Raw genomic sequence first — 19,448 nt, 5'->3', positions numbered from 1 at the left:
TGAAGCGCTGTTCAGGTGGACTGGTTCTGTGGCAGGAGAATACAGCTAGACCTGAAACTGAAGAAAAAACAGTAATTTGTTTATTTTGGGAGTGCAGGACGGGTAAAAAAGACAACTTCTTTGCAGGAATTGGTTTCCAGATTATTGAAACAGATTTGATTCTGTTTTACACAAAATTTAGGATTTTCCAGTGGGAACCAACTGAACTGGTGGGGAAGCATCCAGCTTCTCCTCAGGGTACAGGATACACAGAGAGTAACCAGTGGTGGAAGGGAGGGAAAACCATGGTGGTAGCAGAGGAAAAAGCATTTTATATTCCCTGAACATCGTGAGATGAGATTCCCCAGCTGCCCATTTAAAACCATGTTACCAAAATGCTTTAAGGGTTGTAGCGCGTTGAGCAGAGTTTTCGTCAGTCACCATATGTGCTTCAGAGAGGCAAGTTACTCTCTTCCTCCTCTTGAACGACGTGACTCCTCAGTGGCATCTCGGGTTTAACACGAGGACTTGTAACTGAGCGATTGAAGTTGTGGGAAGCGTCGGGGGAAGGACACGGGACTGGGGCTTTGGAGAACGGCAAAGCTGGGCTTCACCCCTGCTCTGCCACCGGCCATCTGGGGGGTCTCAGGTAATTACATTCCCGGTGTCAACTCCCCACGTATAAAAAGAGAAGTATCTCCTCCCAACATGTCTGGAGATGGAAACATCTCCTAGTAAGCTGCCTGTCATCTTCTCTGCACCGTGGACAAGAGACATAAAACCAACTGGAAATGCAAAGGAGGCAACCTTCTCCCTTCGGTTCCCCCACAAACTCCCCGCAGACCGCTCTGTACCCCTCCTCCTCCTCCTCACACCCACTCGTGCCGGGACGGAGTAGCTCCTGTGGCGGGGGCCGTCCTTCTCCACGCTCACCCCTCAGCCCCGGGGGTGCAGGGGCTCCTTCCCCCCCTCTCCCCACCAAGGAAGGGGACGTCTCCCCCCCCCCCCCCCCCCCCGACACGGACACCCGTGGGAAGGCTCCACCTCCCTGAGGGGCGCGACACCGCGTCCTCCTGCCACCCCACCGACAGCCACCGCACGCACAGACACCCCCTCGCACCCCCCACGCAGACACTCCCCCCCCCCTCCCAAAAAACACCACGCAGAAACACCCGGCCCCCCCCCACCCCGCAGCCCCCCCCCCGGGCGCGCACACGCGGGTCCGGACGCGCGCACTCCGCCCCCCCCCCGCCCCGGGCCGCCGCCGCCAGGCGCATGCGCAGTGGCGGGCGCGGAGCTGTCCGAGTGCTGAATTCCCAGCGCCGCTGCGCTCCCGCCCGCCTCATTCCAGCCGGGAGCCGGGGATCCCCGCGGCCCCCGCCCGCTCCGTCCCTCCGTCCTTCCCTCCATCCCTCCCTCTTTCCCTCCCCGGCAGCGCCGACGCCTCCCTGCCCAAAGAGGGGAAAAGCAGACCGACCCAGTAGCCCCACCACCGCTCATAAATACTAATTTTCAAAAGCGAAAGGGGAATAAAACGTACCGGCAACAGAACTGCTCTCAGCGCTGTTCCCTTTTGCGTGATGAGCCTCGCGTAGTTGGGTTTCCTCTTCTTTTCCTTTGCCTTTTTTCTTTCTTTCTCTTTTCTTTTTTTTTTTTTCCCCTTCCATCACCAAAAGCGAGGCGGGGGAACGACCAGGTCTGATGCTTTGTCTTTTTTGTGCTGGCTGCTGGAGATGAGCCTAGGCTTGACCTGACCATGATTCCAAGGACTGGCACTTCTTTTTTCCCCCCAGTTTGTAGAGATCCAGACCTTCTCTTCCTGATTGTCAAGAAAATTAAAATATCGCTGAATTTGGGAATCTAGGCAGCACCAGCTCACTTTTTCCGTGCATCTCTCTGGAATCATTTCTGGGATATTTTCCAAATCATCACAGAAAGCAGGAGGAATGAACCGGCAGCTAGTGAAAATTTTGACAACCTTGTTTGCGTTTTTCTTAGAGACAAACCACTTCAGGTAGGTGATACTACTCTATGTGATGGTTTTTGTCAAAAGGCTGTGGAAATCATAACTATAAAGATACTACGTCACATTAACCTAGTTTGTTTGCTATATTTGAGAGTACTTCATGTTCATTCTATATAGGCTATCCCTTTTACACTCAGAGACTCGTTGCTTGGTAACAAACACACACACAAAAAATTCTCAAGTTTGGGTGATCTATTTTCCATTTCTCTGATTCAAAGACATGGTTTTTTCACTGAGTATCAATACAGCTAAAAACATTTTCTCCGGTTTTTCTTCCAAAATACAAATTCTCTGCTCCCACCAGAGGTTGTTTAGGAAGTTGCTCGGGTTCCCTCCTCTTCAAGCTTTGGAAATGATTGAACCAGTTTTGCCAGGGATGTAGTTATTTGAAATTAGAGAACCAGCCCTCTGATTTTGGAAAAACCCTGGATTGGACCAGTACTGTGCTCACTTAAAGTACCAGTACATATGATTGTTGTTTCTAAAATTTTTTTAATGTTTCATGAGCTTTTGCTTCAGCTGTTGACTTTTTGCGGTACAAAGCAAACAGGTCAGTCTTATTAACCAAAACACCATTTTAGCTGAGATTCATTATTATACTGTATGCTGCTGTGTATCTACATGTACACACATAAAGTGTTTTTATATGAGTAATGAGGTATATATACAGTGACAGAGTGAAATATTGTTTATATTCGTGTGTCTGGGATCATAACACAACTCATAACTAGTGGGCTCTGAATGAAAACAGAAGTAATTTGTATAGGAACATCCCAAATAAGTGCACTGGATTAATTTTCCAGCTTTTATTATCTTACCTGAATGTTTTTAGTATGTAAGTGGGGAATGTCATCTATTATGTATTAAAAATTAAAGATATTTTGTAATGGCACCATGTCATTGACAAAAGCAAAAAGAAGCAACCGCCCCCTGTAAATGGAACCTGAAAAAACGCGGGGAATCACACCACAAGAATTTACTATCACCTTGCCTTTTAACAGTTCTGGTGCTTTTGTGAAGGAATAAAGGGTTTGATATTTGCTTCTCATTTCAGATGCTCACACGTATATCTAATTTGTTTATACCTGCGTATAGATGCACCAACCCCCCCCCCCCCCCGAAACACTCCTGAAACTGAGTGGTTCCCTTTGGGCAAATATATAAACAGAGAGTGGTTAAGAAGACAGTCATGGAATTACTTTTAATATAGCTCAAAGATTATGTTGAAACATTGATACAATGAAATTGGTTATTTAAGAATCAAGACAATGCTTTATGATGAAATCCGTGCCTCTAGACACCAAATATGACCATTTCATTCTAGTTTCTTTTTCCCTAGGGAACAATCACAGGGAACTCCTAAATTCTCTTTCTCTGCAATATATAATGTGCTCGCAATACGTAATATGCTATGTACACAGCATTTTGGATGCCTGATATGGTACCAGAAGTTTGCTCTTAAATGCTGAAAACAGAGATGTGTTCCCAGAGCTTGCATATAAATACCAGCTGGTGATAATACTGATAAATTTTATTACTCAATGATCATTGGTAAAAAACCCCTAAGATCAGATGTGACTGACTCTGGAACCTTTTTTGCCATGTTGGGGAAGAATCCAGACATTCACTAGCATGATTTAAATCTTTGTTGGGTAGCATCTGTAATAAACATTTTTTTGCATCTTCATCCTTCCCAACATTAACAAAACCAACATTTTTCAGTGTTGCTTGGTCAGTGTTGCCAGCTATTGTTTGGAAGTTTAAGACCACCTTAAACCAGCGTTAACATATAGTTTTAACAGCATACATGCAATTAAAGTAATGATATGAAATAGGATATCAAAGTCCCTGTAAGATTGCTCTACACGTTAAGATGAAGAGTAAACTGAAGCTTCTAAAGTCTTAAAGCTGTAATAAATTTCTTTTTAAAGCTGAGATTTCTTTCTGAATAGCAAATTGTGTCCATGCATACTACCTTAAGCTCATTTTTTCCCTAGAATAAAGTTTTCAGTTGAAAAATAGACTATATTGTTCTATAAAAATATTAATTGCTACATTCACTGAATTGAGACAATTTTATTTAGTGCTATAATTTCTCCATGACTTGAATACAATACAAGCTAAATATTAGCTAATGGTGGCTAATAATTTATTTAGGACGACTTTCTGTAAAGAACATGACTCAAGATCTGGAAAATCCCCCTCACAGACCCTGTCTCCTTCAGATTTTTTGGACAAATTGATGGGAAGGACATCGGGGTATGATGCTAGAATCAGACCAAATTTTAAAGGTAAGTTTTTTTAAGACTTGTGATTAATTAATAGATTATGTTTTGGACAGATTATGGGTTTGAGGGTTTTACCTCTGGGTTCTGATTCTCTTTTCAATAACTTCAGTTTTCCAGTGTGATAATGTCATGGAGATCAGTTGATCCATGGGGAGGACTAGGAGAGCTGTCAGAGTTTGATTCTGAAGACCTTACTAATTCCACATAGCAAATAGGATTCCAGGTTCCACACTAAAAGCAACTGAGATGACTTGTTCCTGACATTTTTAAGCCATGAAGACAATATCTTTACCACTTCCATGCTGAGCTGTTGTCTTCTTTATAGCAGTGTCTGAAGAAAAGGTCTATGCTTTTATTCAATTTGAAGAAAGTAAAACCTTCTTCCCCAAAGCAGAGAGATAGGACTCAAGGTATGCACACAGCAGATTTTATCCTGCGAATGATGACTGAATGGTAAGAACCAATTTCTCAGGATCCCTACAAAATATAAAAACCACATCCTGTTCATCACTTCCATGACTCCCCCCTTTCCTTCCATAATTTGAACTGAGTTGTGGAGAGTCACCACCACAATTCCAGCACACAGAAGGCTATGGGCTGGAGGTTTCTTTTGCAACCGTTACTATTCACAGTAAGTTTTCCTTGCTGTAGTCCTGTAAATCGCTATGGAAGTGAGCACAGAATGTCTTGTGGCTTTGAATGAAAGGAGTTGGGAGAGAATTTTCATTGCAAATACTTAGCATTTCTGGAGAGCCCTATCATTCCACCAAAACTGGCTCTTCTATGCCAATTTAAAGCTCAGAATGTTACTTTACTTTGAAAACTGATAAAATGCTTCCTTCTTTAACAAATCCGATGCCAATGTACTTTTGCACTTATATCTATCAGCTTTGGTCACTGAAATGCATGTTTTCCTGTATTGAGCCTTATTAGCAGTGCTGTGAAAGTTGAGAACGACTGGAAAAACAATCGTTTCTTAGCCACGTGTGCAAATTACAAGATTTGGACAAAGTGCCTTTTTTGACTGAGTGAGGAGGAACCTAGTACAGCTGTCAGATCCAAAGGTTTGACAAGTCAAAAAACCCCTCTAGTCAGGGAAGTTGTAAGTTTTAATTTCAGTAGTTTTCAAAATGCTTATTGAGTTCCTAAACTGGAGTCCACATTAGCTTGTAGTAAGTGATATTGCCTTAAGGTCTCACATTCTTTTGGCGCATTTGTATGAGTAACAGTGAAGTTTCAGAGAATGCCTGAACTGAGCAAGGTAGCAATTGTTAAGAAGTTATTCCTGCCCTTTATATGGGAGGGACACCAAAAGAAGAATTCTGCTTCATCTCTTGTAGCTCACATAAAACCAGGAATAGCAGCAGTCTCTGTACACAGGACAACTTAAAGACAGCTCTTTATTGCTCCCCAGTATGTGTCTAAAACCGTTTCGTGAAAAACACAGGAGGAGAAAGATTCACAGCTTTCCTCCCCTGATGTTCAAGCGGGTAGAGCAGGGATGGTGTGCATGATGTGGTATGGTGCATGCTGAGCTGTTTGACAGGCACTGCTCACCTCCAAGTCCCATGGTTTGTGTTCCTGAAGCGAAGCTGCTGCCTGAGGACACCTATGAACCCTTAATGGCAAAGAATCTGCCATTTCTTATTTTTGATTTTCTTATTAAGTCACTTTCCAGGGCAGGATGGTACTTTGCAGCAGTTTTTTCGTAACTTCCCATCTCTGAGCTCTCCCGGAGCTCTCAGTCTTCTGGTGAGGGGTATGAAAGGTTTTCTTGTTCTTTGCTATGTTCCTTTGAACAGTATTTTGTATCTCAGAGTTCAGAACTAGAAAGTTAAGTCATGCAGTTTCGAACTTCACATCGCCAGTCAAAACCTTGTCAGCTGATAACCATTTTTATTAGTCAATATGGTGCACGCCCATGTTCTAGTTGCATGTTTTTTTCCTTTTAAAGAATAAGAAGTACAGCTGCAAAGAGGTCAAAATAAATTTATCTTGCATGGATATTATAGATATTTTTTGTACCGAGTCTTTATTGTGACCATAATACAAATTGTTTCAGTTTCTAACATCCATTAATCTCTTTGCGATCTTTTTTGGGATATGGGCTATTGTACAATATTGATATTCTAAATCATATAAATGGATGAATGTATGAGATGTTGAATGATTATCGAATTTATGACACTTCTTGTATTTTATGGCAAGAACTTCTAAGCATAAAAGAGGTCTGCAGGAATGATGGTTTAAACTAGGGATCTGCTATCTGGCTTTGCATGTAGTCTGGCATTAACATTTGTTTCCTATGTTTCACAAGGTCGTCGTGGATCAAGGTAGTTGTGCCGCTACTCATGCATTTGTCTAGCTTTTTCTGCTTTAAACCAGTTACATAGCTTTCTCCCAGTCCAATATAGGCATTTTCAAGTGTCAGAAGTCTGATTTCATGGAAAGGTAACTGAGTGGAACCCATTTATCTTATACCACTGATTATACAATAATTAAATATACTTTTATGACTAGTCTGAATTACTGGAAAACAGCAGCTATTTGATTAATTTGTGGAATAAAGGGTACGTATTCTAAAGAGAGTGGAAAATGCTACTTACTGGAACAAGGTGTTTTATCCAGATAAAGCATTTCATCATTAGTTACTGCTTTTCTCTAAATTGCTCTTGTGAATTAGAAAATTCAGGAAGGTAGTGGGAGACCAACAGGTGAATATATAAATGTTTAGACATGAACACAGGTTTTGGGGTTTTGATTTTTTTTTTTTACAGCATTACTATATACTGAAGAATCCTTTTTTTTTTTGTATATTTCTGTCTTACACAATCACTTGAAAGCAGAGGAGCAGATTTCTGGTTCTTCCTGACACACCAAGTGATCGGATACAAAATGACCAGGGCACTGAGAGGGACTGTCCCCCTGATGAACAGCCAGAGACAAGTGCCAGAGTGACAGCTCTTAAAATTGCCTTTCTTTAATCACTGTCTGTCAGATACTTAATGCATACTTTTTCATCTTATACTTATCTTGGATTGAATTTGAATAGGCTAATAATTTGTGTAAGGACACAGAGGGGAATACTTTTAAATGTAAATATGAAGACTGCAATCTAATACTAATTGAAGTCCCTGAGAGTCTTTCTGTTGACAGCAAACATACACTCATGGTCCTATGAGCTGACTTGCTGTTTCTTCTTCAGTTATAACATCAGTTGAGCATGGTTTCTCTAAAATACTAAAAAGTGAAACCTGCATGATGTACTTGTTACCCAATGAATATTCATGTTATATTTTTTAATGGTAAAAACCAACAACAACAAATCAGAGTGATGTCTTTACTTTCTCCACTGCTCACTTTGCTTTCCTCAGCAAAACCAGAAATAGCAGCGTAGGGCACCTGTGTTATAACACTAGCCAAGAATGTGCTTTCTCACTGGTAGAAACCAGGGATGGTGAAGTGGTGTCTTAGATTAGTGTATATTCGGCTCGGGCTACCTCAAGAGCACTGTGTGCAATACCACGATACAAGGGATCAATCTACAGCTTAATCACAACATGAGACGTGGAGCTAATGGAAAGTCAGCTTGAATTTAGATCTTCCTAGCAGGTGTTGACCTTCAGAAGTTACTAAATTTTTTCCACTTTTTAACACCTTCATCTTCTAAAATGACTTTAAATCTAAACATAAGCTAGAAATGATGAGAGAGAGAAAACTATTTATCTGTTGACACTACTATGTCCTTTACGCCAAATACTTTAAGTAGTAGACTGGCTGTCATGCACTGGGCGGAGAGAAGGGGAGTTTGTCACCAAGAGCTCCAGAAGTGTGTTATCTTTTGGTACAGAAAACATTTGCAATGAAGATGATAGTGATTTTCTTTTGTATTTAAGTTCATTCTATATTTTAAGTGCATTCTTTCCCATTAAGTCATTATTCGCTAAAGAATATTCTGATTTTTATGGAGTTACATGGAGGTGTGCAGCAACAGTGCCCCTTAATGTTACCCTCATCACTGGGTGGTGCAATGCAGTGTGAATTCACTTGCTCAAAAGCTTCTGTTCCTGAACACAGAGAAGTCTTGTTAGAGGGATGCAGTTTGGGGGTGTAGTGACTGCAGGTGTAAAAGATTACTCTGTTAATACAGTGGTGTAATGTCATTTTCATGCCGAGTCAGTGGGTTTATATCTGAATAATAAACACATGGACTAAGTAATTTACTGAAAATTAGCTTGACAACTGTTACAGGAAATGGCTTATGCACTTTAATACTTTAACTCCTTGGCAGCGAGGGTCAGTTTTTCCCATATGTTCTAGCCCGTTGCTTACTTATTTGGCCCCTGAGTCGACCAGTAATGAAATGCTTAAAAAAGCATGAATGGAAAGCACTGAATGACATTCAAGGGTGATACTAATGGCATCAGGCTTAATAAATAAAGGCAGCTTCTATGTACATGCTAAGAAGAGGCGCTGTCTGCAGAAGTCGACCTTAATCTAGATGTGACACTTCACAATAAATACCTGTTGGAAAAGCAACCTGTAAATATGTACGAAAGTTGAAAAACATACCTCAGATAGGCTGCGGGGCTGCAGTGATTTGTTCTCCAGTGGTTAACAAGCTTCCCAAAGCCAGACTTCAGTTGCTAACAACTACTGGCCATGAAGTCAGATGCAGTGAGTATCCTGTCCTGGGCTATTTTCCACACAGTCTGAGCCTCAAAGGGCCATGGCTGATGGAGACTCAAATCCTGCTCAGGCACGACAGCATGTAGTAAGGAAGTGCTCACTGTTGGTGCATTCCCATTGTAGGGCACGGGCTGGAGGTTCATTGTAGGAGGAGGGAGGCTACCTGGCCAGTTTTCGGATGTGGCCAGGCCATTGCACTACTTAAATATAGGTTGCTTGAGATGTGCAAGCATCCATTATTAGGGAGGTATGCTTCTGGTTTATTTTCTGTCTTGAAGCACATCTACAACTTCATGCTGTTTTCAGATGAAGCTGTGTACACACATCTCACTGCACAGTTAGATGCTGCACGAGGATCCTTACCAGGTTTGTTTGGGTTTATTTTAATTTTCTTCAACTACAAAAATGTAGCTAAGGATATGATGTTCAGCCCCTGCCCTAGGTATGCATGTTTTCATGCAGAAACCTTTTTACTGCAATTATGCAAGGATCCTTTTAATTGTGTTTCTTTTAAAACTGCTGGTAAAGAGGGTTATGGAGCTTGTCCTTCTTCCCTTCTTTCTTTAATTTCAGGTCCTTTCCCAGAACACGAGTAGGCTAGGGGAGCTGCATGGCTAGTTAGGTTATGTCTAGGCTTCTGGACAAATGGGGCCAGACAGCAAGCTCAAGCAGCCCCCCCGATTATCTCTGCTGCTTAGCTGTTTGCTCATTCCCTGGATCTCTTTCTGAGCTTCCTGCAGCCAGCTTCCCCCAAAGCAAGTCAGAAAGGCTGCGAGCATGCAGCGGCGTAAAGAACAAGCTAACCAATGCTGCTTGGTATCCAAGCTGAGGATCTGTCCCTGATCTTTTATATTGAAAAGGTTAGCCACAGCGATCTGCATCGTATTGGTGTGTTGCCTTTATTCAGAACCGATGGTTTAATTAAGAGATATCAATGGATTTGGCTGTTGTCATGGAATATTGGTCTGCTGATGCACAAACTGCCAAGGGAATTTATGAAAAACAAATGTCAAAGCAGAGCCAAAGACCTTTGATATCAAAGCAGGAGACACTATTGTTTTGATCATGTTCTAATTTAGTTGTATTGTTTTTATCACATCCAGTTTCATGTTTAGATTTAAATTTTTTATACAGTTGAAGCCAATGCCCTTGGGTCACTCATTAAGCATCTTGTTCTGTTTTGACTGTCTTAGAAAACATGCAATTTATATATAGAATATATGAAAACATGTACACTTAATTTACTATAAATATACACATTTATAAACTGCAAATCTATTACATACGGTGATACAGTAACTAGGAATATGTACACATAAAACAGAAATATGCAGTTTTATTAGACAGTTTCATTATCTTTTTTTCCCCCCTCTGGAAATATGAATATAAATCTCTGATTAAGCCATCAGAAAATGTATGTTTGATGGTTCAGCTTCCAAATATGCATTTCACAGCCTTTCACAAAAATGAATTATTTGAGCAGTCTGCAGAGAAGAGCCCCCCCAAATGATGTAGACAGGGAGGTACAGGGTCTGACACAGCTCTAAATGAAGGGTGCACAATGTCTGGCATAACTAGTGACCTGCCAATGTCATAAACACCAAGCCCATGGTTAAAATTCAAAATTTACAGAAATATGAAGGCTCTGATTCTGGAAACCATGCAAGATCTGAGCAGTACAGTTCACAAGAGAGAAGTGCCGTTCCCCAAGTACTCAGTTACTTGTAAGGGATAAGTCAGAGCAGCCTAGTGGCTTATCTGGACTGTGCCAGCTACCAGCAATCCTCAAATATTGCAAGGGCATGAAGACACATTGATTACTCCTTATGCCTCAGCTACATGTCAGCAGCTGGGAAGGGTGGAAGCATAAAGGCTTCATGAACCAATAAAAGAAGCTTTTAAAACAGGACTTAGATGGAATATAAGTCCACAAACAAACAAGCAAAACCCCCTGGAAATCCCCAATCCACCTGCTGTGTAACGCTGGCAGTGCATTACTGTTTTATTTTAAAGTTCCTCGGATTCTCTCAGTTCTGCTCCTGAGTGTGCCTAGAACTGCCCCAGGCTGCCTCGCTTAGGACCCACCTCACTCCTAAGCCACATCCAGGCTCTCTGATGAGGCACTGCTCCACCTCCATCTCCCTGTAGGGACCAGGTATCTCAGAGCCTGCCTTATATTCCACAGAAAAAGGATTCCTCTGTGGGTGGATCTGTCATCACTTAAAAACCCCCACAAACACAGAACAGTGTCTATGGGTGGCCTGCCTTCCTCTACAATAGACAGAAGATTTTTGGTCCAGTTTCCCCTTAGCTTAAAGGGTTCAGTATCTGATCCAAAGGACTATAAATGATTCTGCGTGGCCCATTTTGCAGCAAAGAATTCAGACTTCACTAAGCTAGGGACAAAATACAAGGGGAGCTTGGCTTTCCAATCTTGCAGTGTAGCGGCTTGTCTGAGAGGGGAGAGCCTTTACTCTTGACCATTTTGATGTGAGGCACAGAAATGACTGTTGTAGCTATGACACCTTAGGGGCAGCTGATGTAACTGTTACAGAAAACGTAGGGACAGGGATTGAGACCCAGCATTTCTCTCACTCTTCCTGATAATTGCTCCAACCATTAAGATACAAATGTGCATAGGTACACTTTCTCTCTCTTTCTCCAAATGTTGTATCCTAAGTGTTTTCCTGCACACCTTGCTGGGTTCAGCAGGCTATCTGGACCTATTAAATATTTTTAAAAGTGACCATAGCTGCAGTTTAAGCTGAATCCCATATCCTCTGAATAGGAGATAGATAGTGAGAGAGATCCCACCCCATTTTCCAAGAAACCCACAGCCTTGTAGCCTAGGAGGTGCAAGTTTGCACCCCATACAATGTGAGGCAGGCATGGAAGCTCCTAGGAAGGACTCTTTCTGTATGAAATCTCTCAACGTTTTGTTATTGGCTGCAAAACTGGCTGTGTTTTAGAAGGAAAGACTGAAATTCTTGACTGATTTCTCAAAGTAAGGTTGTATGTGTTGACTTGGAGAGTCGTCTGAGCAGTGGATCCTGAATGAGGTACCTCAACCTTGCTGAGAAGCATGGCTTCAGGAGGGCCCCCAAAGAGCCCATTGCAAATTATTTGCTCTCTGCAAGTGGTACCCCACTGTGCTGAAGCATCGTGCTCTGCCCATGGACTATATGAAGCCCTTAGGATTCCTCTACAAGGGCCTGGGTGTCACGCACCAAAGCATCAGACACTGCAACTCCCTCTACCTGTCATGGGGCTGAGATTTTCTCTCTACAGCAAACAGTGGGATGTCCAGGGAAGCACAGTAGCAGTATGACGCTCTTCTCCGAAAGCCAATAACCCCTACCTGTGTGTTTCTGTGTCTCCAAAGCATGGAAGCAACTGGGCACATCTGTGACTAGCTGAATTGTGGACACTTTCCCTTAAAGGATAGTAACTGCTAATCAGTTGACACACACTGCATGAACAAACTCATTCTTCCTCTATCCTGGGAACACAACTATGGGTTATCTCCCTCGCTTTTGCACTTGGGGAAATATAGCTGAGAAGAGGCTAAATGCTTTCCTTAAACCAGCATGGTTAGTCAGGGAAAACCTAGGATTAAAATTTGCCAGATCGATACTCATTATGTCAGGCTGCCTCTAATGACTACATTCCCAATGTGTGCTGTCTTTATGTCTTCGTTTTAAGCTATAAAACTGTCTTATCAGAATTGCTCTTTCTTCTTGTGCTGTTTACTATGTCTAGTAAAGAATTAGTCCTAAATGATAAATAAAATAACAGTTACACTTTGGCTGGAATGCTGCTATAAACTCTCACACTGCAATTTAAAGAAGTTGTTGAAGAGATGCATGCAAATTATATGCATAGAGCCAAACCAGGAGCATATGTAAAAACTCCTTTTTTTGCCAGATGTGAATGTAGCCTGTTGCCTGTGCATAAACACATGCACATACTCTCCCCCATGCCAAACTAAAATGAAGATGTGGCCACTCCACGTAAGAGTTTCAGACTACAGCAATTTTCCTTTCCAGACAGTGATATCCCATCAGATGGAGCAGTCTGAGGTGTTAAAAGCCTTTGGTCAGTCCGGTCATAGGAGCCATCCTAAAAATAAGCATCTGGGAGAATTCTGTAGCTCTTTGGCTCTATACTCCTGCGAATAATTTTGCAGATCTTTGGCTCCATACTCCTGAGAATTTTCATTTTGTCACACTTCTGAGGTGTGTTTTGTGTGAGGTAAAGCACACACAATCTGTTAAAAAACAGATTTTAACTCTTTTTTTTTTTAAATAGAATAAAAACTTTGGCTTATCAAAGTTATAAATAATTAGGGACAGGTTCAATTCAGGCCAATAAGCTCCTCAGTGTGGATATATTCTCATTTGGTTGACTCTGTAGAAGACTCCTACTCAGCATGACTATTGGTGGTAGAAACCAGAAAAAGACCAGATGCCCTGACCCTGCGACACGCTTTACACCAGCAGAGCTCTGAGCCCATGTGAAAGCCATGTGATACCCCTCACAGCAATGCGGTGAGCATCCTGCATCAAAGAGCTGGTCTGGTACCGTTAAAAAAGTAAGCCAGTCAGTTTATAAGATGCTTGTTTTCTAGGCTGGTGAAGAGTTCTCATTCCTTCTCCCATCCTTCCAGCCATTTTATACATAGGAAGAACTGATGACTAAAAAAATTGCTGGTGAAAGACACCCAAGAAGTGCCTTAAGGATGTCTTGCAGTTAAAAGACAGATCCTTTTTGGTATTAAGGATGTGGGAGACCACATAGGAGGTTCCCAGAAGGAGAGGGGATGTGTGAAGGGGAGGGATAGGAGGCTGAGCTAAACATACAACAGATCAGCTGATGGGAGCATTGAAGCTGAGAGTCAGGAGGGAGGAATTAATTTCAAAGTAATATTCTGCGCAGATTGAATGGAAATGAGTTGAACTGTAAGGAGGTAAAAAATGGGAAAGGTTTGAAAGTAAAAGGAAAATTTTATTTTATTAGTGTTAGTTGTGGTGAGTATATGGGCCTGTGTGTCTCTGACCAGTTGCAGATTGCCATCTATACCAGCTCCTGACCATTTCTGTTGTCATTTGTCCTTATGCCTGAGCCATCCCATTTGCCTAAATCCCATTGTTCATCTGTCCCCATGTATCATCTGGTGTATAATTCCCTAGCAGCCATAAATCAATGCCTGCTCAGTAATGTTAGTCACCCAAACTGCTCTTTTTCTTCAAGTCCTACATATGCCTTCTGATAGTAAAGCAAGGAACATTATGGAGACATTAAAGGAAAAGCTGGCAGAACTGTGAAATAAAGTGAATGTCCGAGGCTCAGAGGAACAAGAAAAGGAGTTAAAATCGATTCCGAGACCTCTCTGTGGCCACAGAGAGAGGTATTGACCAAGCCCTGTATTTAAGACTGTACCTATTGATGTTTATAACTGAGCTTCCATTAATTTCTGCAGCACAAGATCAGAATCAGAGGAGGAACAAAGTAAGAAATACTTAGAGAAAGGAAGAAAGTACCAATTGTTTGGGGTTTTTTTACATAAGAGTTTTGAGTTTCTGACTGAAAATAGAAACCTAGACTTGTTGACAGCATTTCAATATTATTATTAATACTTCTTTTTTTCATTAAGTAGATCTTCCCTCCTGCCTTCTCTTCACAATGAACATTTTTTATCTTCTGGTTCCATGCAGTCTCTTAGATGAGTTGGCTACACTGACTTCGTAAAACATTATTAAAAATAAGATTACTCAGGAGGAGTTTGACTGACCCTATGCTGGAGAGCAGATTTCATGACTAGAGATGTAATACCATCTTTTATTTAATGACATTCAGCAGTGTCCCAGGCCTCTGCACACATTATGCAGTTCACATGCTGATCAGCAGCGAAGAGCACCGTCTTCGTTAATGCAAAGCAACCGAGCAGTTTCTCAGAATCAGGTGCAAGGAGCATCTCTGCTACCTGCTCCCAGTGAGGCTGAGCGCCCCTGCCTTTCCATTTGCTTACTTTAGCGAACACTGTTTTGTGATAAGAAAAGGAGTATGTGCCTGGATCTTTTCATGTTGTAAGAAAAGCAAACCAGTTTGCCCAAATTACCCATTGCTCTATTGCTTTGGAGGAAGGAAGAATTCAGAAGGAGATGCCTTGCAGTAAGGTGCTTGTCATGACTTGGAATGGAAAGATTTGAAAGAAGAGTAGAGAGCTCAGAGAAAAAAAACCAAAACAGTTTGATGGACATACGAAGAATTAAAGCATTTATTTGAGTATTTACAAAGTTGACGTAAGTACTAAGTAACTTGCACCGTAGGCCTGTAGTTCCAATGGGAAGTTTCCAGATGTAAGATTTCTGATTCATTGTTTTTTAGATTTATTTCCACAGACTCATTTGCACATGGAAGGCTTTGGCTCTGGGACTGGCTGCACTCAGTTACAAGTGTGACTGAAGCCTGTGTAGAAATATCTGAGTTAGCTTTCAAGTAATTTGCTCAGAGGTGCTCTGTGCCACACCAAGATGATACAGAGCTCAGCACAAGCTATAATGCCTGAGGTTAATGGTCTCCAGTGAATTCCAGCCTGCCATGACTACATTGGTAGCAGCCCTCAAACTACCTATGTGAAAGCCAGCTCCAGTGCATTTATACAATCCATTGTGACGGCTATGGCTATATATTCTTTGTAGACTAGCTCAGGTTAGCTGGGTAAATCAGGAGCATGTCAACTGTTTAAAGGGCTTTTCATTTCTGAGCTCCTGGTTTGTGGAGTGAAATAAAATAGTGCCTGGAAATTATTCTTGTTCAGTGTCTGTTAGATAACCTATGTGGAAACATCCCACGGCACCCTAGAGCTGACAGTAATATATGTTTCTCTTATCAGCCTCAGCAGAGTCAGGGAAGAATGAACACATTGTATGGACTATCCCATAATGCCAAATGCAGAACTGAAGAGGTTTTGTAGTGTGAGACTTACCTTCCTCTTCCAGAGCTGAGTCTGTGGACAAAGGCATTCACTGAATGTGAAGCATGCCAATCCAACAATTTTCACAAGTGCTTTAAGGCACGGAAAAGTGCATCTTAGCAGGGATTCTCCTTCCGTGAAATGTTGATAGGATTTTACCGGTATGACTCCCGTTACATTCAGCAATAGTCCCACAGCTGAAAACTCACATACTACTTCAGAAATTGATTACTCACTGTTTGACCTCAGACTATGTCAATGTATATATATAGATGGCTTTAGCTGTACTTACTCCAGAGACATTTTCTTTCTGTGACTCATTCTGTAATCACCTGGATCTGACAATCACTGGAGTATTTGTCTTGTGAGGCCTGCGTGGTATTTTGCTGAATAAGAGCTTTCGATTTTAGAATGTCACATGCCCCTTTTATATCCAGGTCATGTCATAAGGCCGTATTTTTGCTCAGATGTTTTCTCAAGTTAACCAACTGAAGGCAAGCAGCTTAAATCTTGATGTAAGAGAAGAGTTCTCTTGATGCTATTTTGTTTATTTATATTTCTGTGTGTGCCTGCCTGTGCAATTCTGGAAATAGGCAGCTGGAACTAGGGAAAAAATTGTACTTTCCTCTATCTGTAGTGTTTTCCTGCTGATTCCATCTACCGTTGCCTCTATCTCTTGCCTGCTTTGGGTAGGGCATGTTGTGCCTCCTCCAGTCTGCAGATACCTTTGCCTTAAGTGGTGTTGCTCACATATATTCCTCAGATACTTGGTAGTATTTGGGCTCAGTGATATCAGTAGGAATGAGAGTCCTAAAAAAGATTTAGACACCTAAATATCTCTGCAGGTCTTGCTCTGGCTCTGTAAGTGCCTTCATGACTCTTAGCCTTATTCTGTTGATCATAAATGTATATTGATATCACAGAATATGATTCCGAGTCTCAGATGCAACAGTAAATAACCCAAACTGTTGCCACATTGCCACCAGGAGATATGACATTCTCAGCAAGCTAAGTTATTATATATGACAGATGAACTTTCAGAGGATGTTGGTTTTAGCTTGATGAAGCAGAACAATAATTTTGTCTTTATTTGATTTTTCCAGCAAGTTGCATCAGTGTAAAATACCATACAATTACTGTATTTCAGAGGTTCCTGAGATCTCTTTCCTCGTGGATTTTTTTGGTGTTTGGAGCGTTTGTTTGTTTGTTTGTTTAGTAGGTAGAATTGTCATCAATGAATAATAAACTTGACATAAGCATAATAATTTCAGTGGTACATTGCATTGTGGTGAATACTTCTAAAGGAGAAGGAATTCTGTGTTTACTGGGCATGATTATACTTGGGGAGTCAGAGTGATGCAGTCCACAGAAATCTCACAGAAGGACAACCTCATAAATGAAAGGCATCACTCCCTAACAAGAGATGTCACCTTGATTTGTAAGCCTTAGGGTAACTATGTTGTCCCGGTGTCATTAATTTTGCCTCCTGTGACTGATACATTTCCCTTGCTGTTAACACTCTAATGAGATGCTGATGTTTAAGTGGAGGAAAACATTGGTTTTGCCCAAAGGCAGAATGATAGGGAAAGAGAGAAGGCTTACCTAAGTACTTGCAATAAAGACTACCTGTGGTCTACCTCCTGCTTTCTTACTAGAACCTTAAGCAAACTTGTTAAATCATGTGAATTTTCTCATCAGGGGTTGGACGATGCATTATACAGATCCTTGAAAACAAGTGTGCAAACTGCACTGCTTCTGGAGCAGCTGCAGGATCCCTGTGGCTCAGAAGAACTTTTCTAATGCTTCAAAGCTACCTTTCTTTCCCTTGCCCAATACCCATGGTCCCTTTCCACAGGACTGGCTGAGTTGCCTTTGGTAGCACTTCTCCAGTCCTTACCCTGCCTGCTGCACTCTGAGCAGGGAGGAAGCTAAGATGATAAACAACTTGCTCCTGTCAAATGACCATGGCCAGCTGAGGTGTCCCAGCAGTAGTTCAGCCTTGCTGTCTGACTTACAGGGATGTGCCTGCAGGGGCATTGTCCTGGTTTCAGCTGGGATAGAGTTAATTTTCTTTCTAGTAGCTGCTATAGTGTTGTTTTGGGTTCAGTATGAGAAGAATGTTGGTAACACACTGATGTTTTCAGTTGTTGCTAAGTCGTGTTTAGACTAAGTCAAGGATCTTTCAGCTTCTCATGCCCAGCCAGCAAGAAGGCTGGAGGGGCACAAGGAGTTGGGAGGGGACATAGCCAGGACAGCTGACCCAAACTGGCCAAAGGGGTATTCCATACCATGGGATGTCATGCCCAGTATACAAACTGGGGGCAGTTTGGCTTGGGAGGGATTGCTGCTCAGGAACTAAGTGGGCATCAGTCAGCAAGTGGTGATCAACTGCATTGTGCCTCACTTGTTTTGTATATTCCAATCCTTTTATTACTGTCTTTTTATTATTATTATTATCATTATTATTAGTTTCTTCCTTTCCGTCCTATTAAAATGTCTTTATCTCAACCCACGAGTTTTACTTTTTTTCCCAATTCTCTCCCCCATCCCACTGGGTGGGGGGAGTGAGCGAGTGGCTGCGTGGTGCTTAGTTGCTGGCTGGGGTTAAACCACGAGACAGCCATGAAGAGATGCATTGGCAAGCTCTTGAAGTGGTAATTCAGGCACCTGTAGTACTGCAGCTGCAAGAGAGCCCTCCACAGAGGTTAGCTCTGTTTCAGGTTTCATAAGGACTCTGCTGGATGTTGGAGGCTGTTCAGCTTGATTGAGGAGAAATGGTTGCTAAAACCCCAGCTTCCACCAGAACTGGCAAATAATAAACCATCTCCTACAAGCTCTACTGCCCTCCCCTGCTGTCCTGGGATCTATGTTACCAGTGCTTAGATCCGCTTGTGGGTCTTTGTCCTGCCCTCACCCACGTTTTGATCCCCTCACTCATTTGAGCTTGGACATGAAATCCCTGCTCCACAGAAGAAGGGATGCTCCGTCCCTGGTGGGATCACTACCTCCTCACTTTGCTCCTTGGTCCTGTTCCTGGATCCCTGCTCTATCCCCACACTCAGGCAGGATTGATTTTAGTCTTTTCAAACAGTCCTGATGCTTATCCTGCTCTCTGTGGTAAGGGGAGAAGGGCACCTTTCTCCCCTGTATAAGGAACAAAATAAACCATCAGAGATGGTGGGAAAAACTTCCATTGGCACACGGGCCAAAGTCAGAAGGTAGACCAAAAACTATGTGTAGAGAAAGACACAAGATTCTTCACAGATCTGTAAATATCTTGCCAATATTTTCACTGTCATTTCATGAGGTGGCTCTGCCTCATTATCTCTCATTTTTGCTTCCACATCTCTTTGCTTTGCCCACAGTTCTCTGTGTGCATGTGTACTGTATTTTAGTTTGCCTTACAAAATCCCTTAATAAATACACATACCAAAGAAAATTGGCAAATGCACAGGTGTAATTTTAAATCTCTTGTATGATTATAATATTC

General features: G+C 42.0%; 1 protein-coding gene across 6 annotated transcripts in view; it reads left to right on the top strand.

The window, feature by feature from the left end:
- The first annotated feature begins 1,303 nt into the window (after positions 1-1,303).
- The window catches only part of GLRA2 (glycine receptor alpha 2), a 136,763-nt gene continuing 118,618 nt past the window's right edge, over positions 1,304-19,448 (top strand). For 5 of the 6 annotated variants that reach the window (XM_052773986.1, XM_052773984.1, XM_052773987.1 and 2 more), the window contains exons 1-2: positions 1,304-1,993; positions 4,163-4,296. In XM_052773986.1, the coding sequence (XP_052629946.1) occupies positions 1,926-1,993; positions 4,163-4,296 (202 nt within the window). In that variant the 5' untranslated portion in view covers positions 1,304-1,925. Of the gene's footprint in view, positions 1,994-4,162; positions 4,297-19,448 lie in introns of those variants that run through there. The other variant, XM_052773988.1, reaches the window with a different exon arrangement.

Source organism: Harpia harpyja, chromosome 22 (assembly GCF_026419915.1).
Source record: "Harpia harpyja isolate bHarHar1 chromosome 22, bHarHar1 primary haplotype, whole genome shotgun sequence".
Lineage (NCBI taxonomy): Eukaryota > Metazoa > Chordata > Aves > Accipitriformes > Accipitridae > Harpia > Harpia harpyja.
The sequence above is the reverse complement of the archived record's forward strand: the minus strand, read 5'-3'. Positions and strand labels throughout refer to the sequence as shown.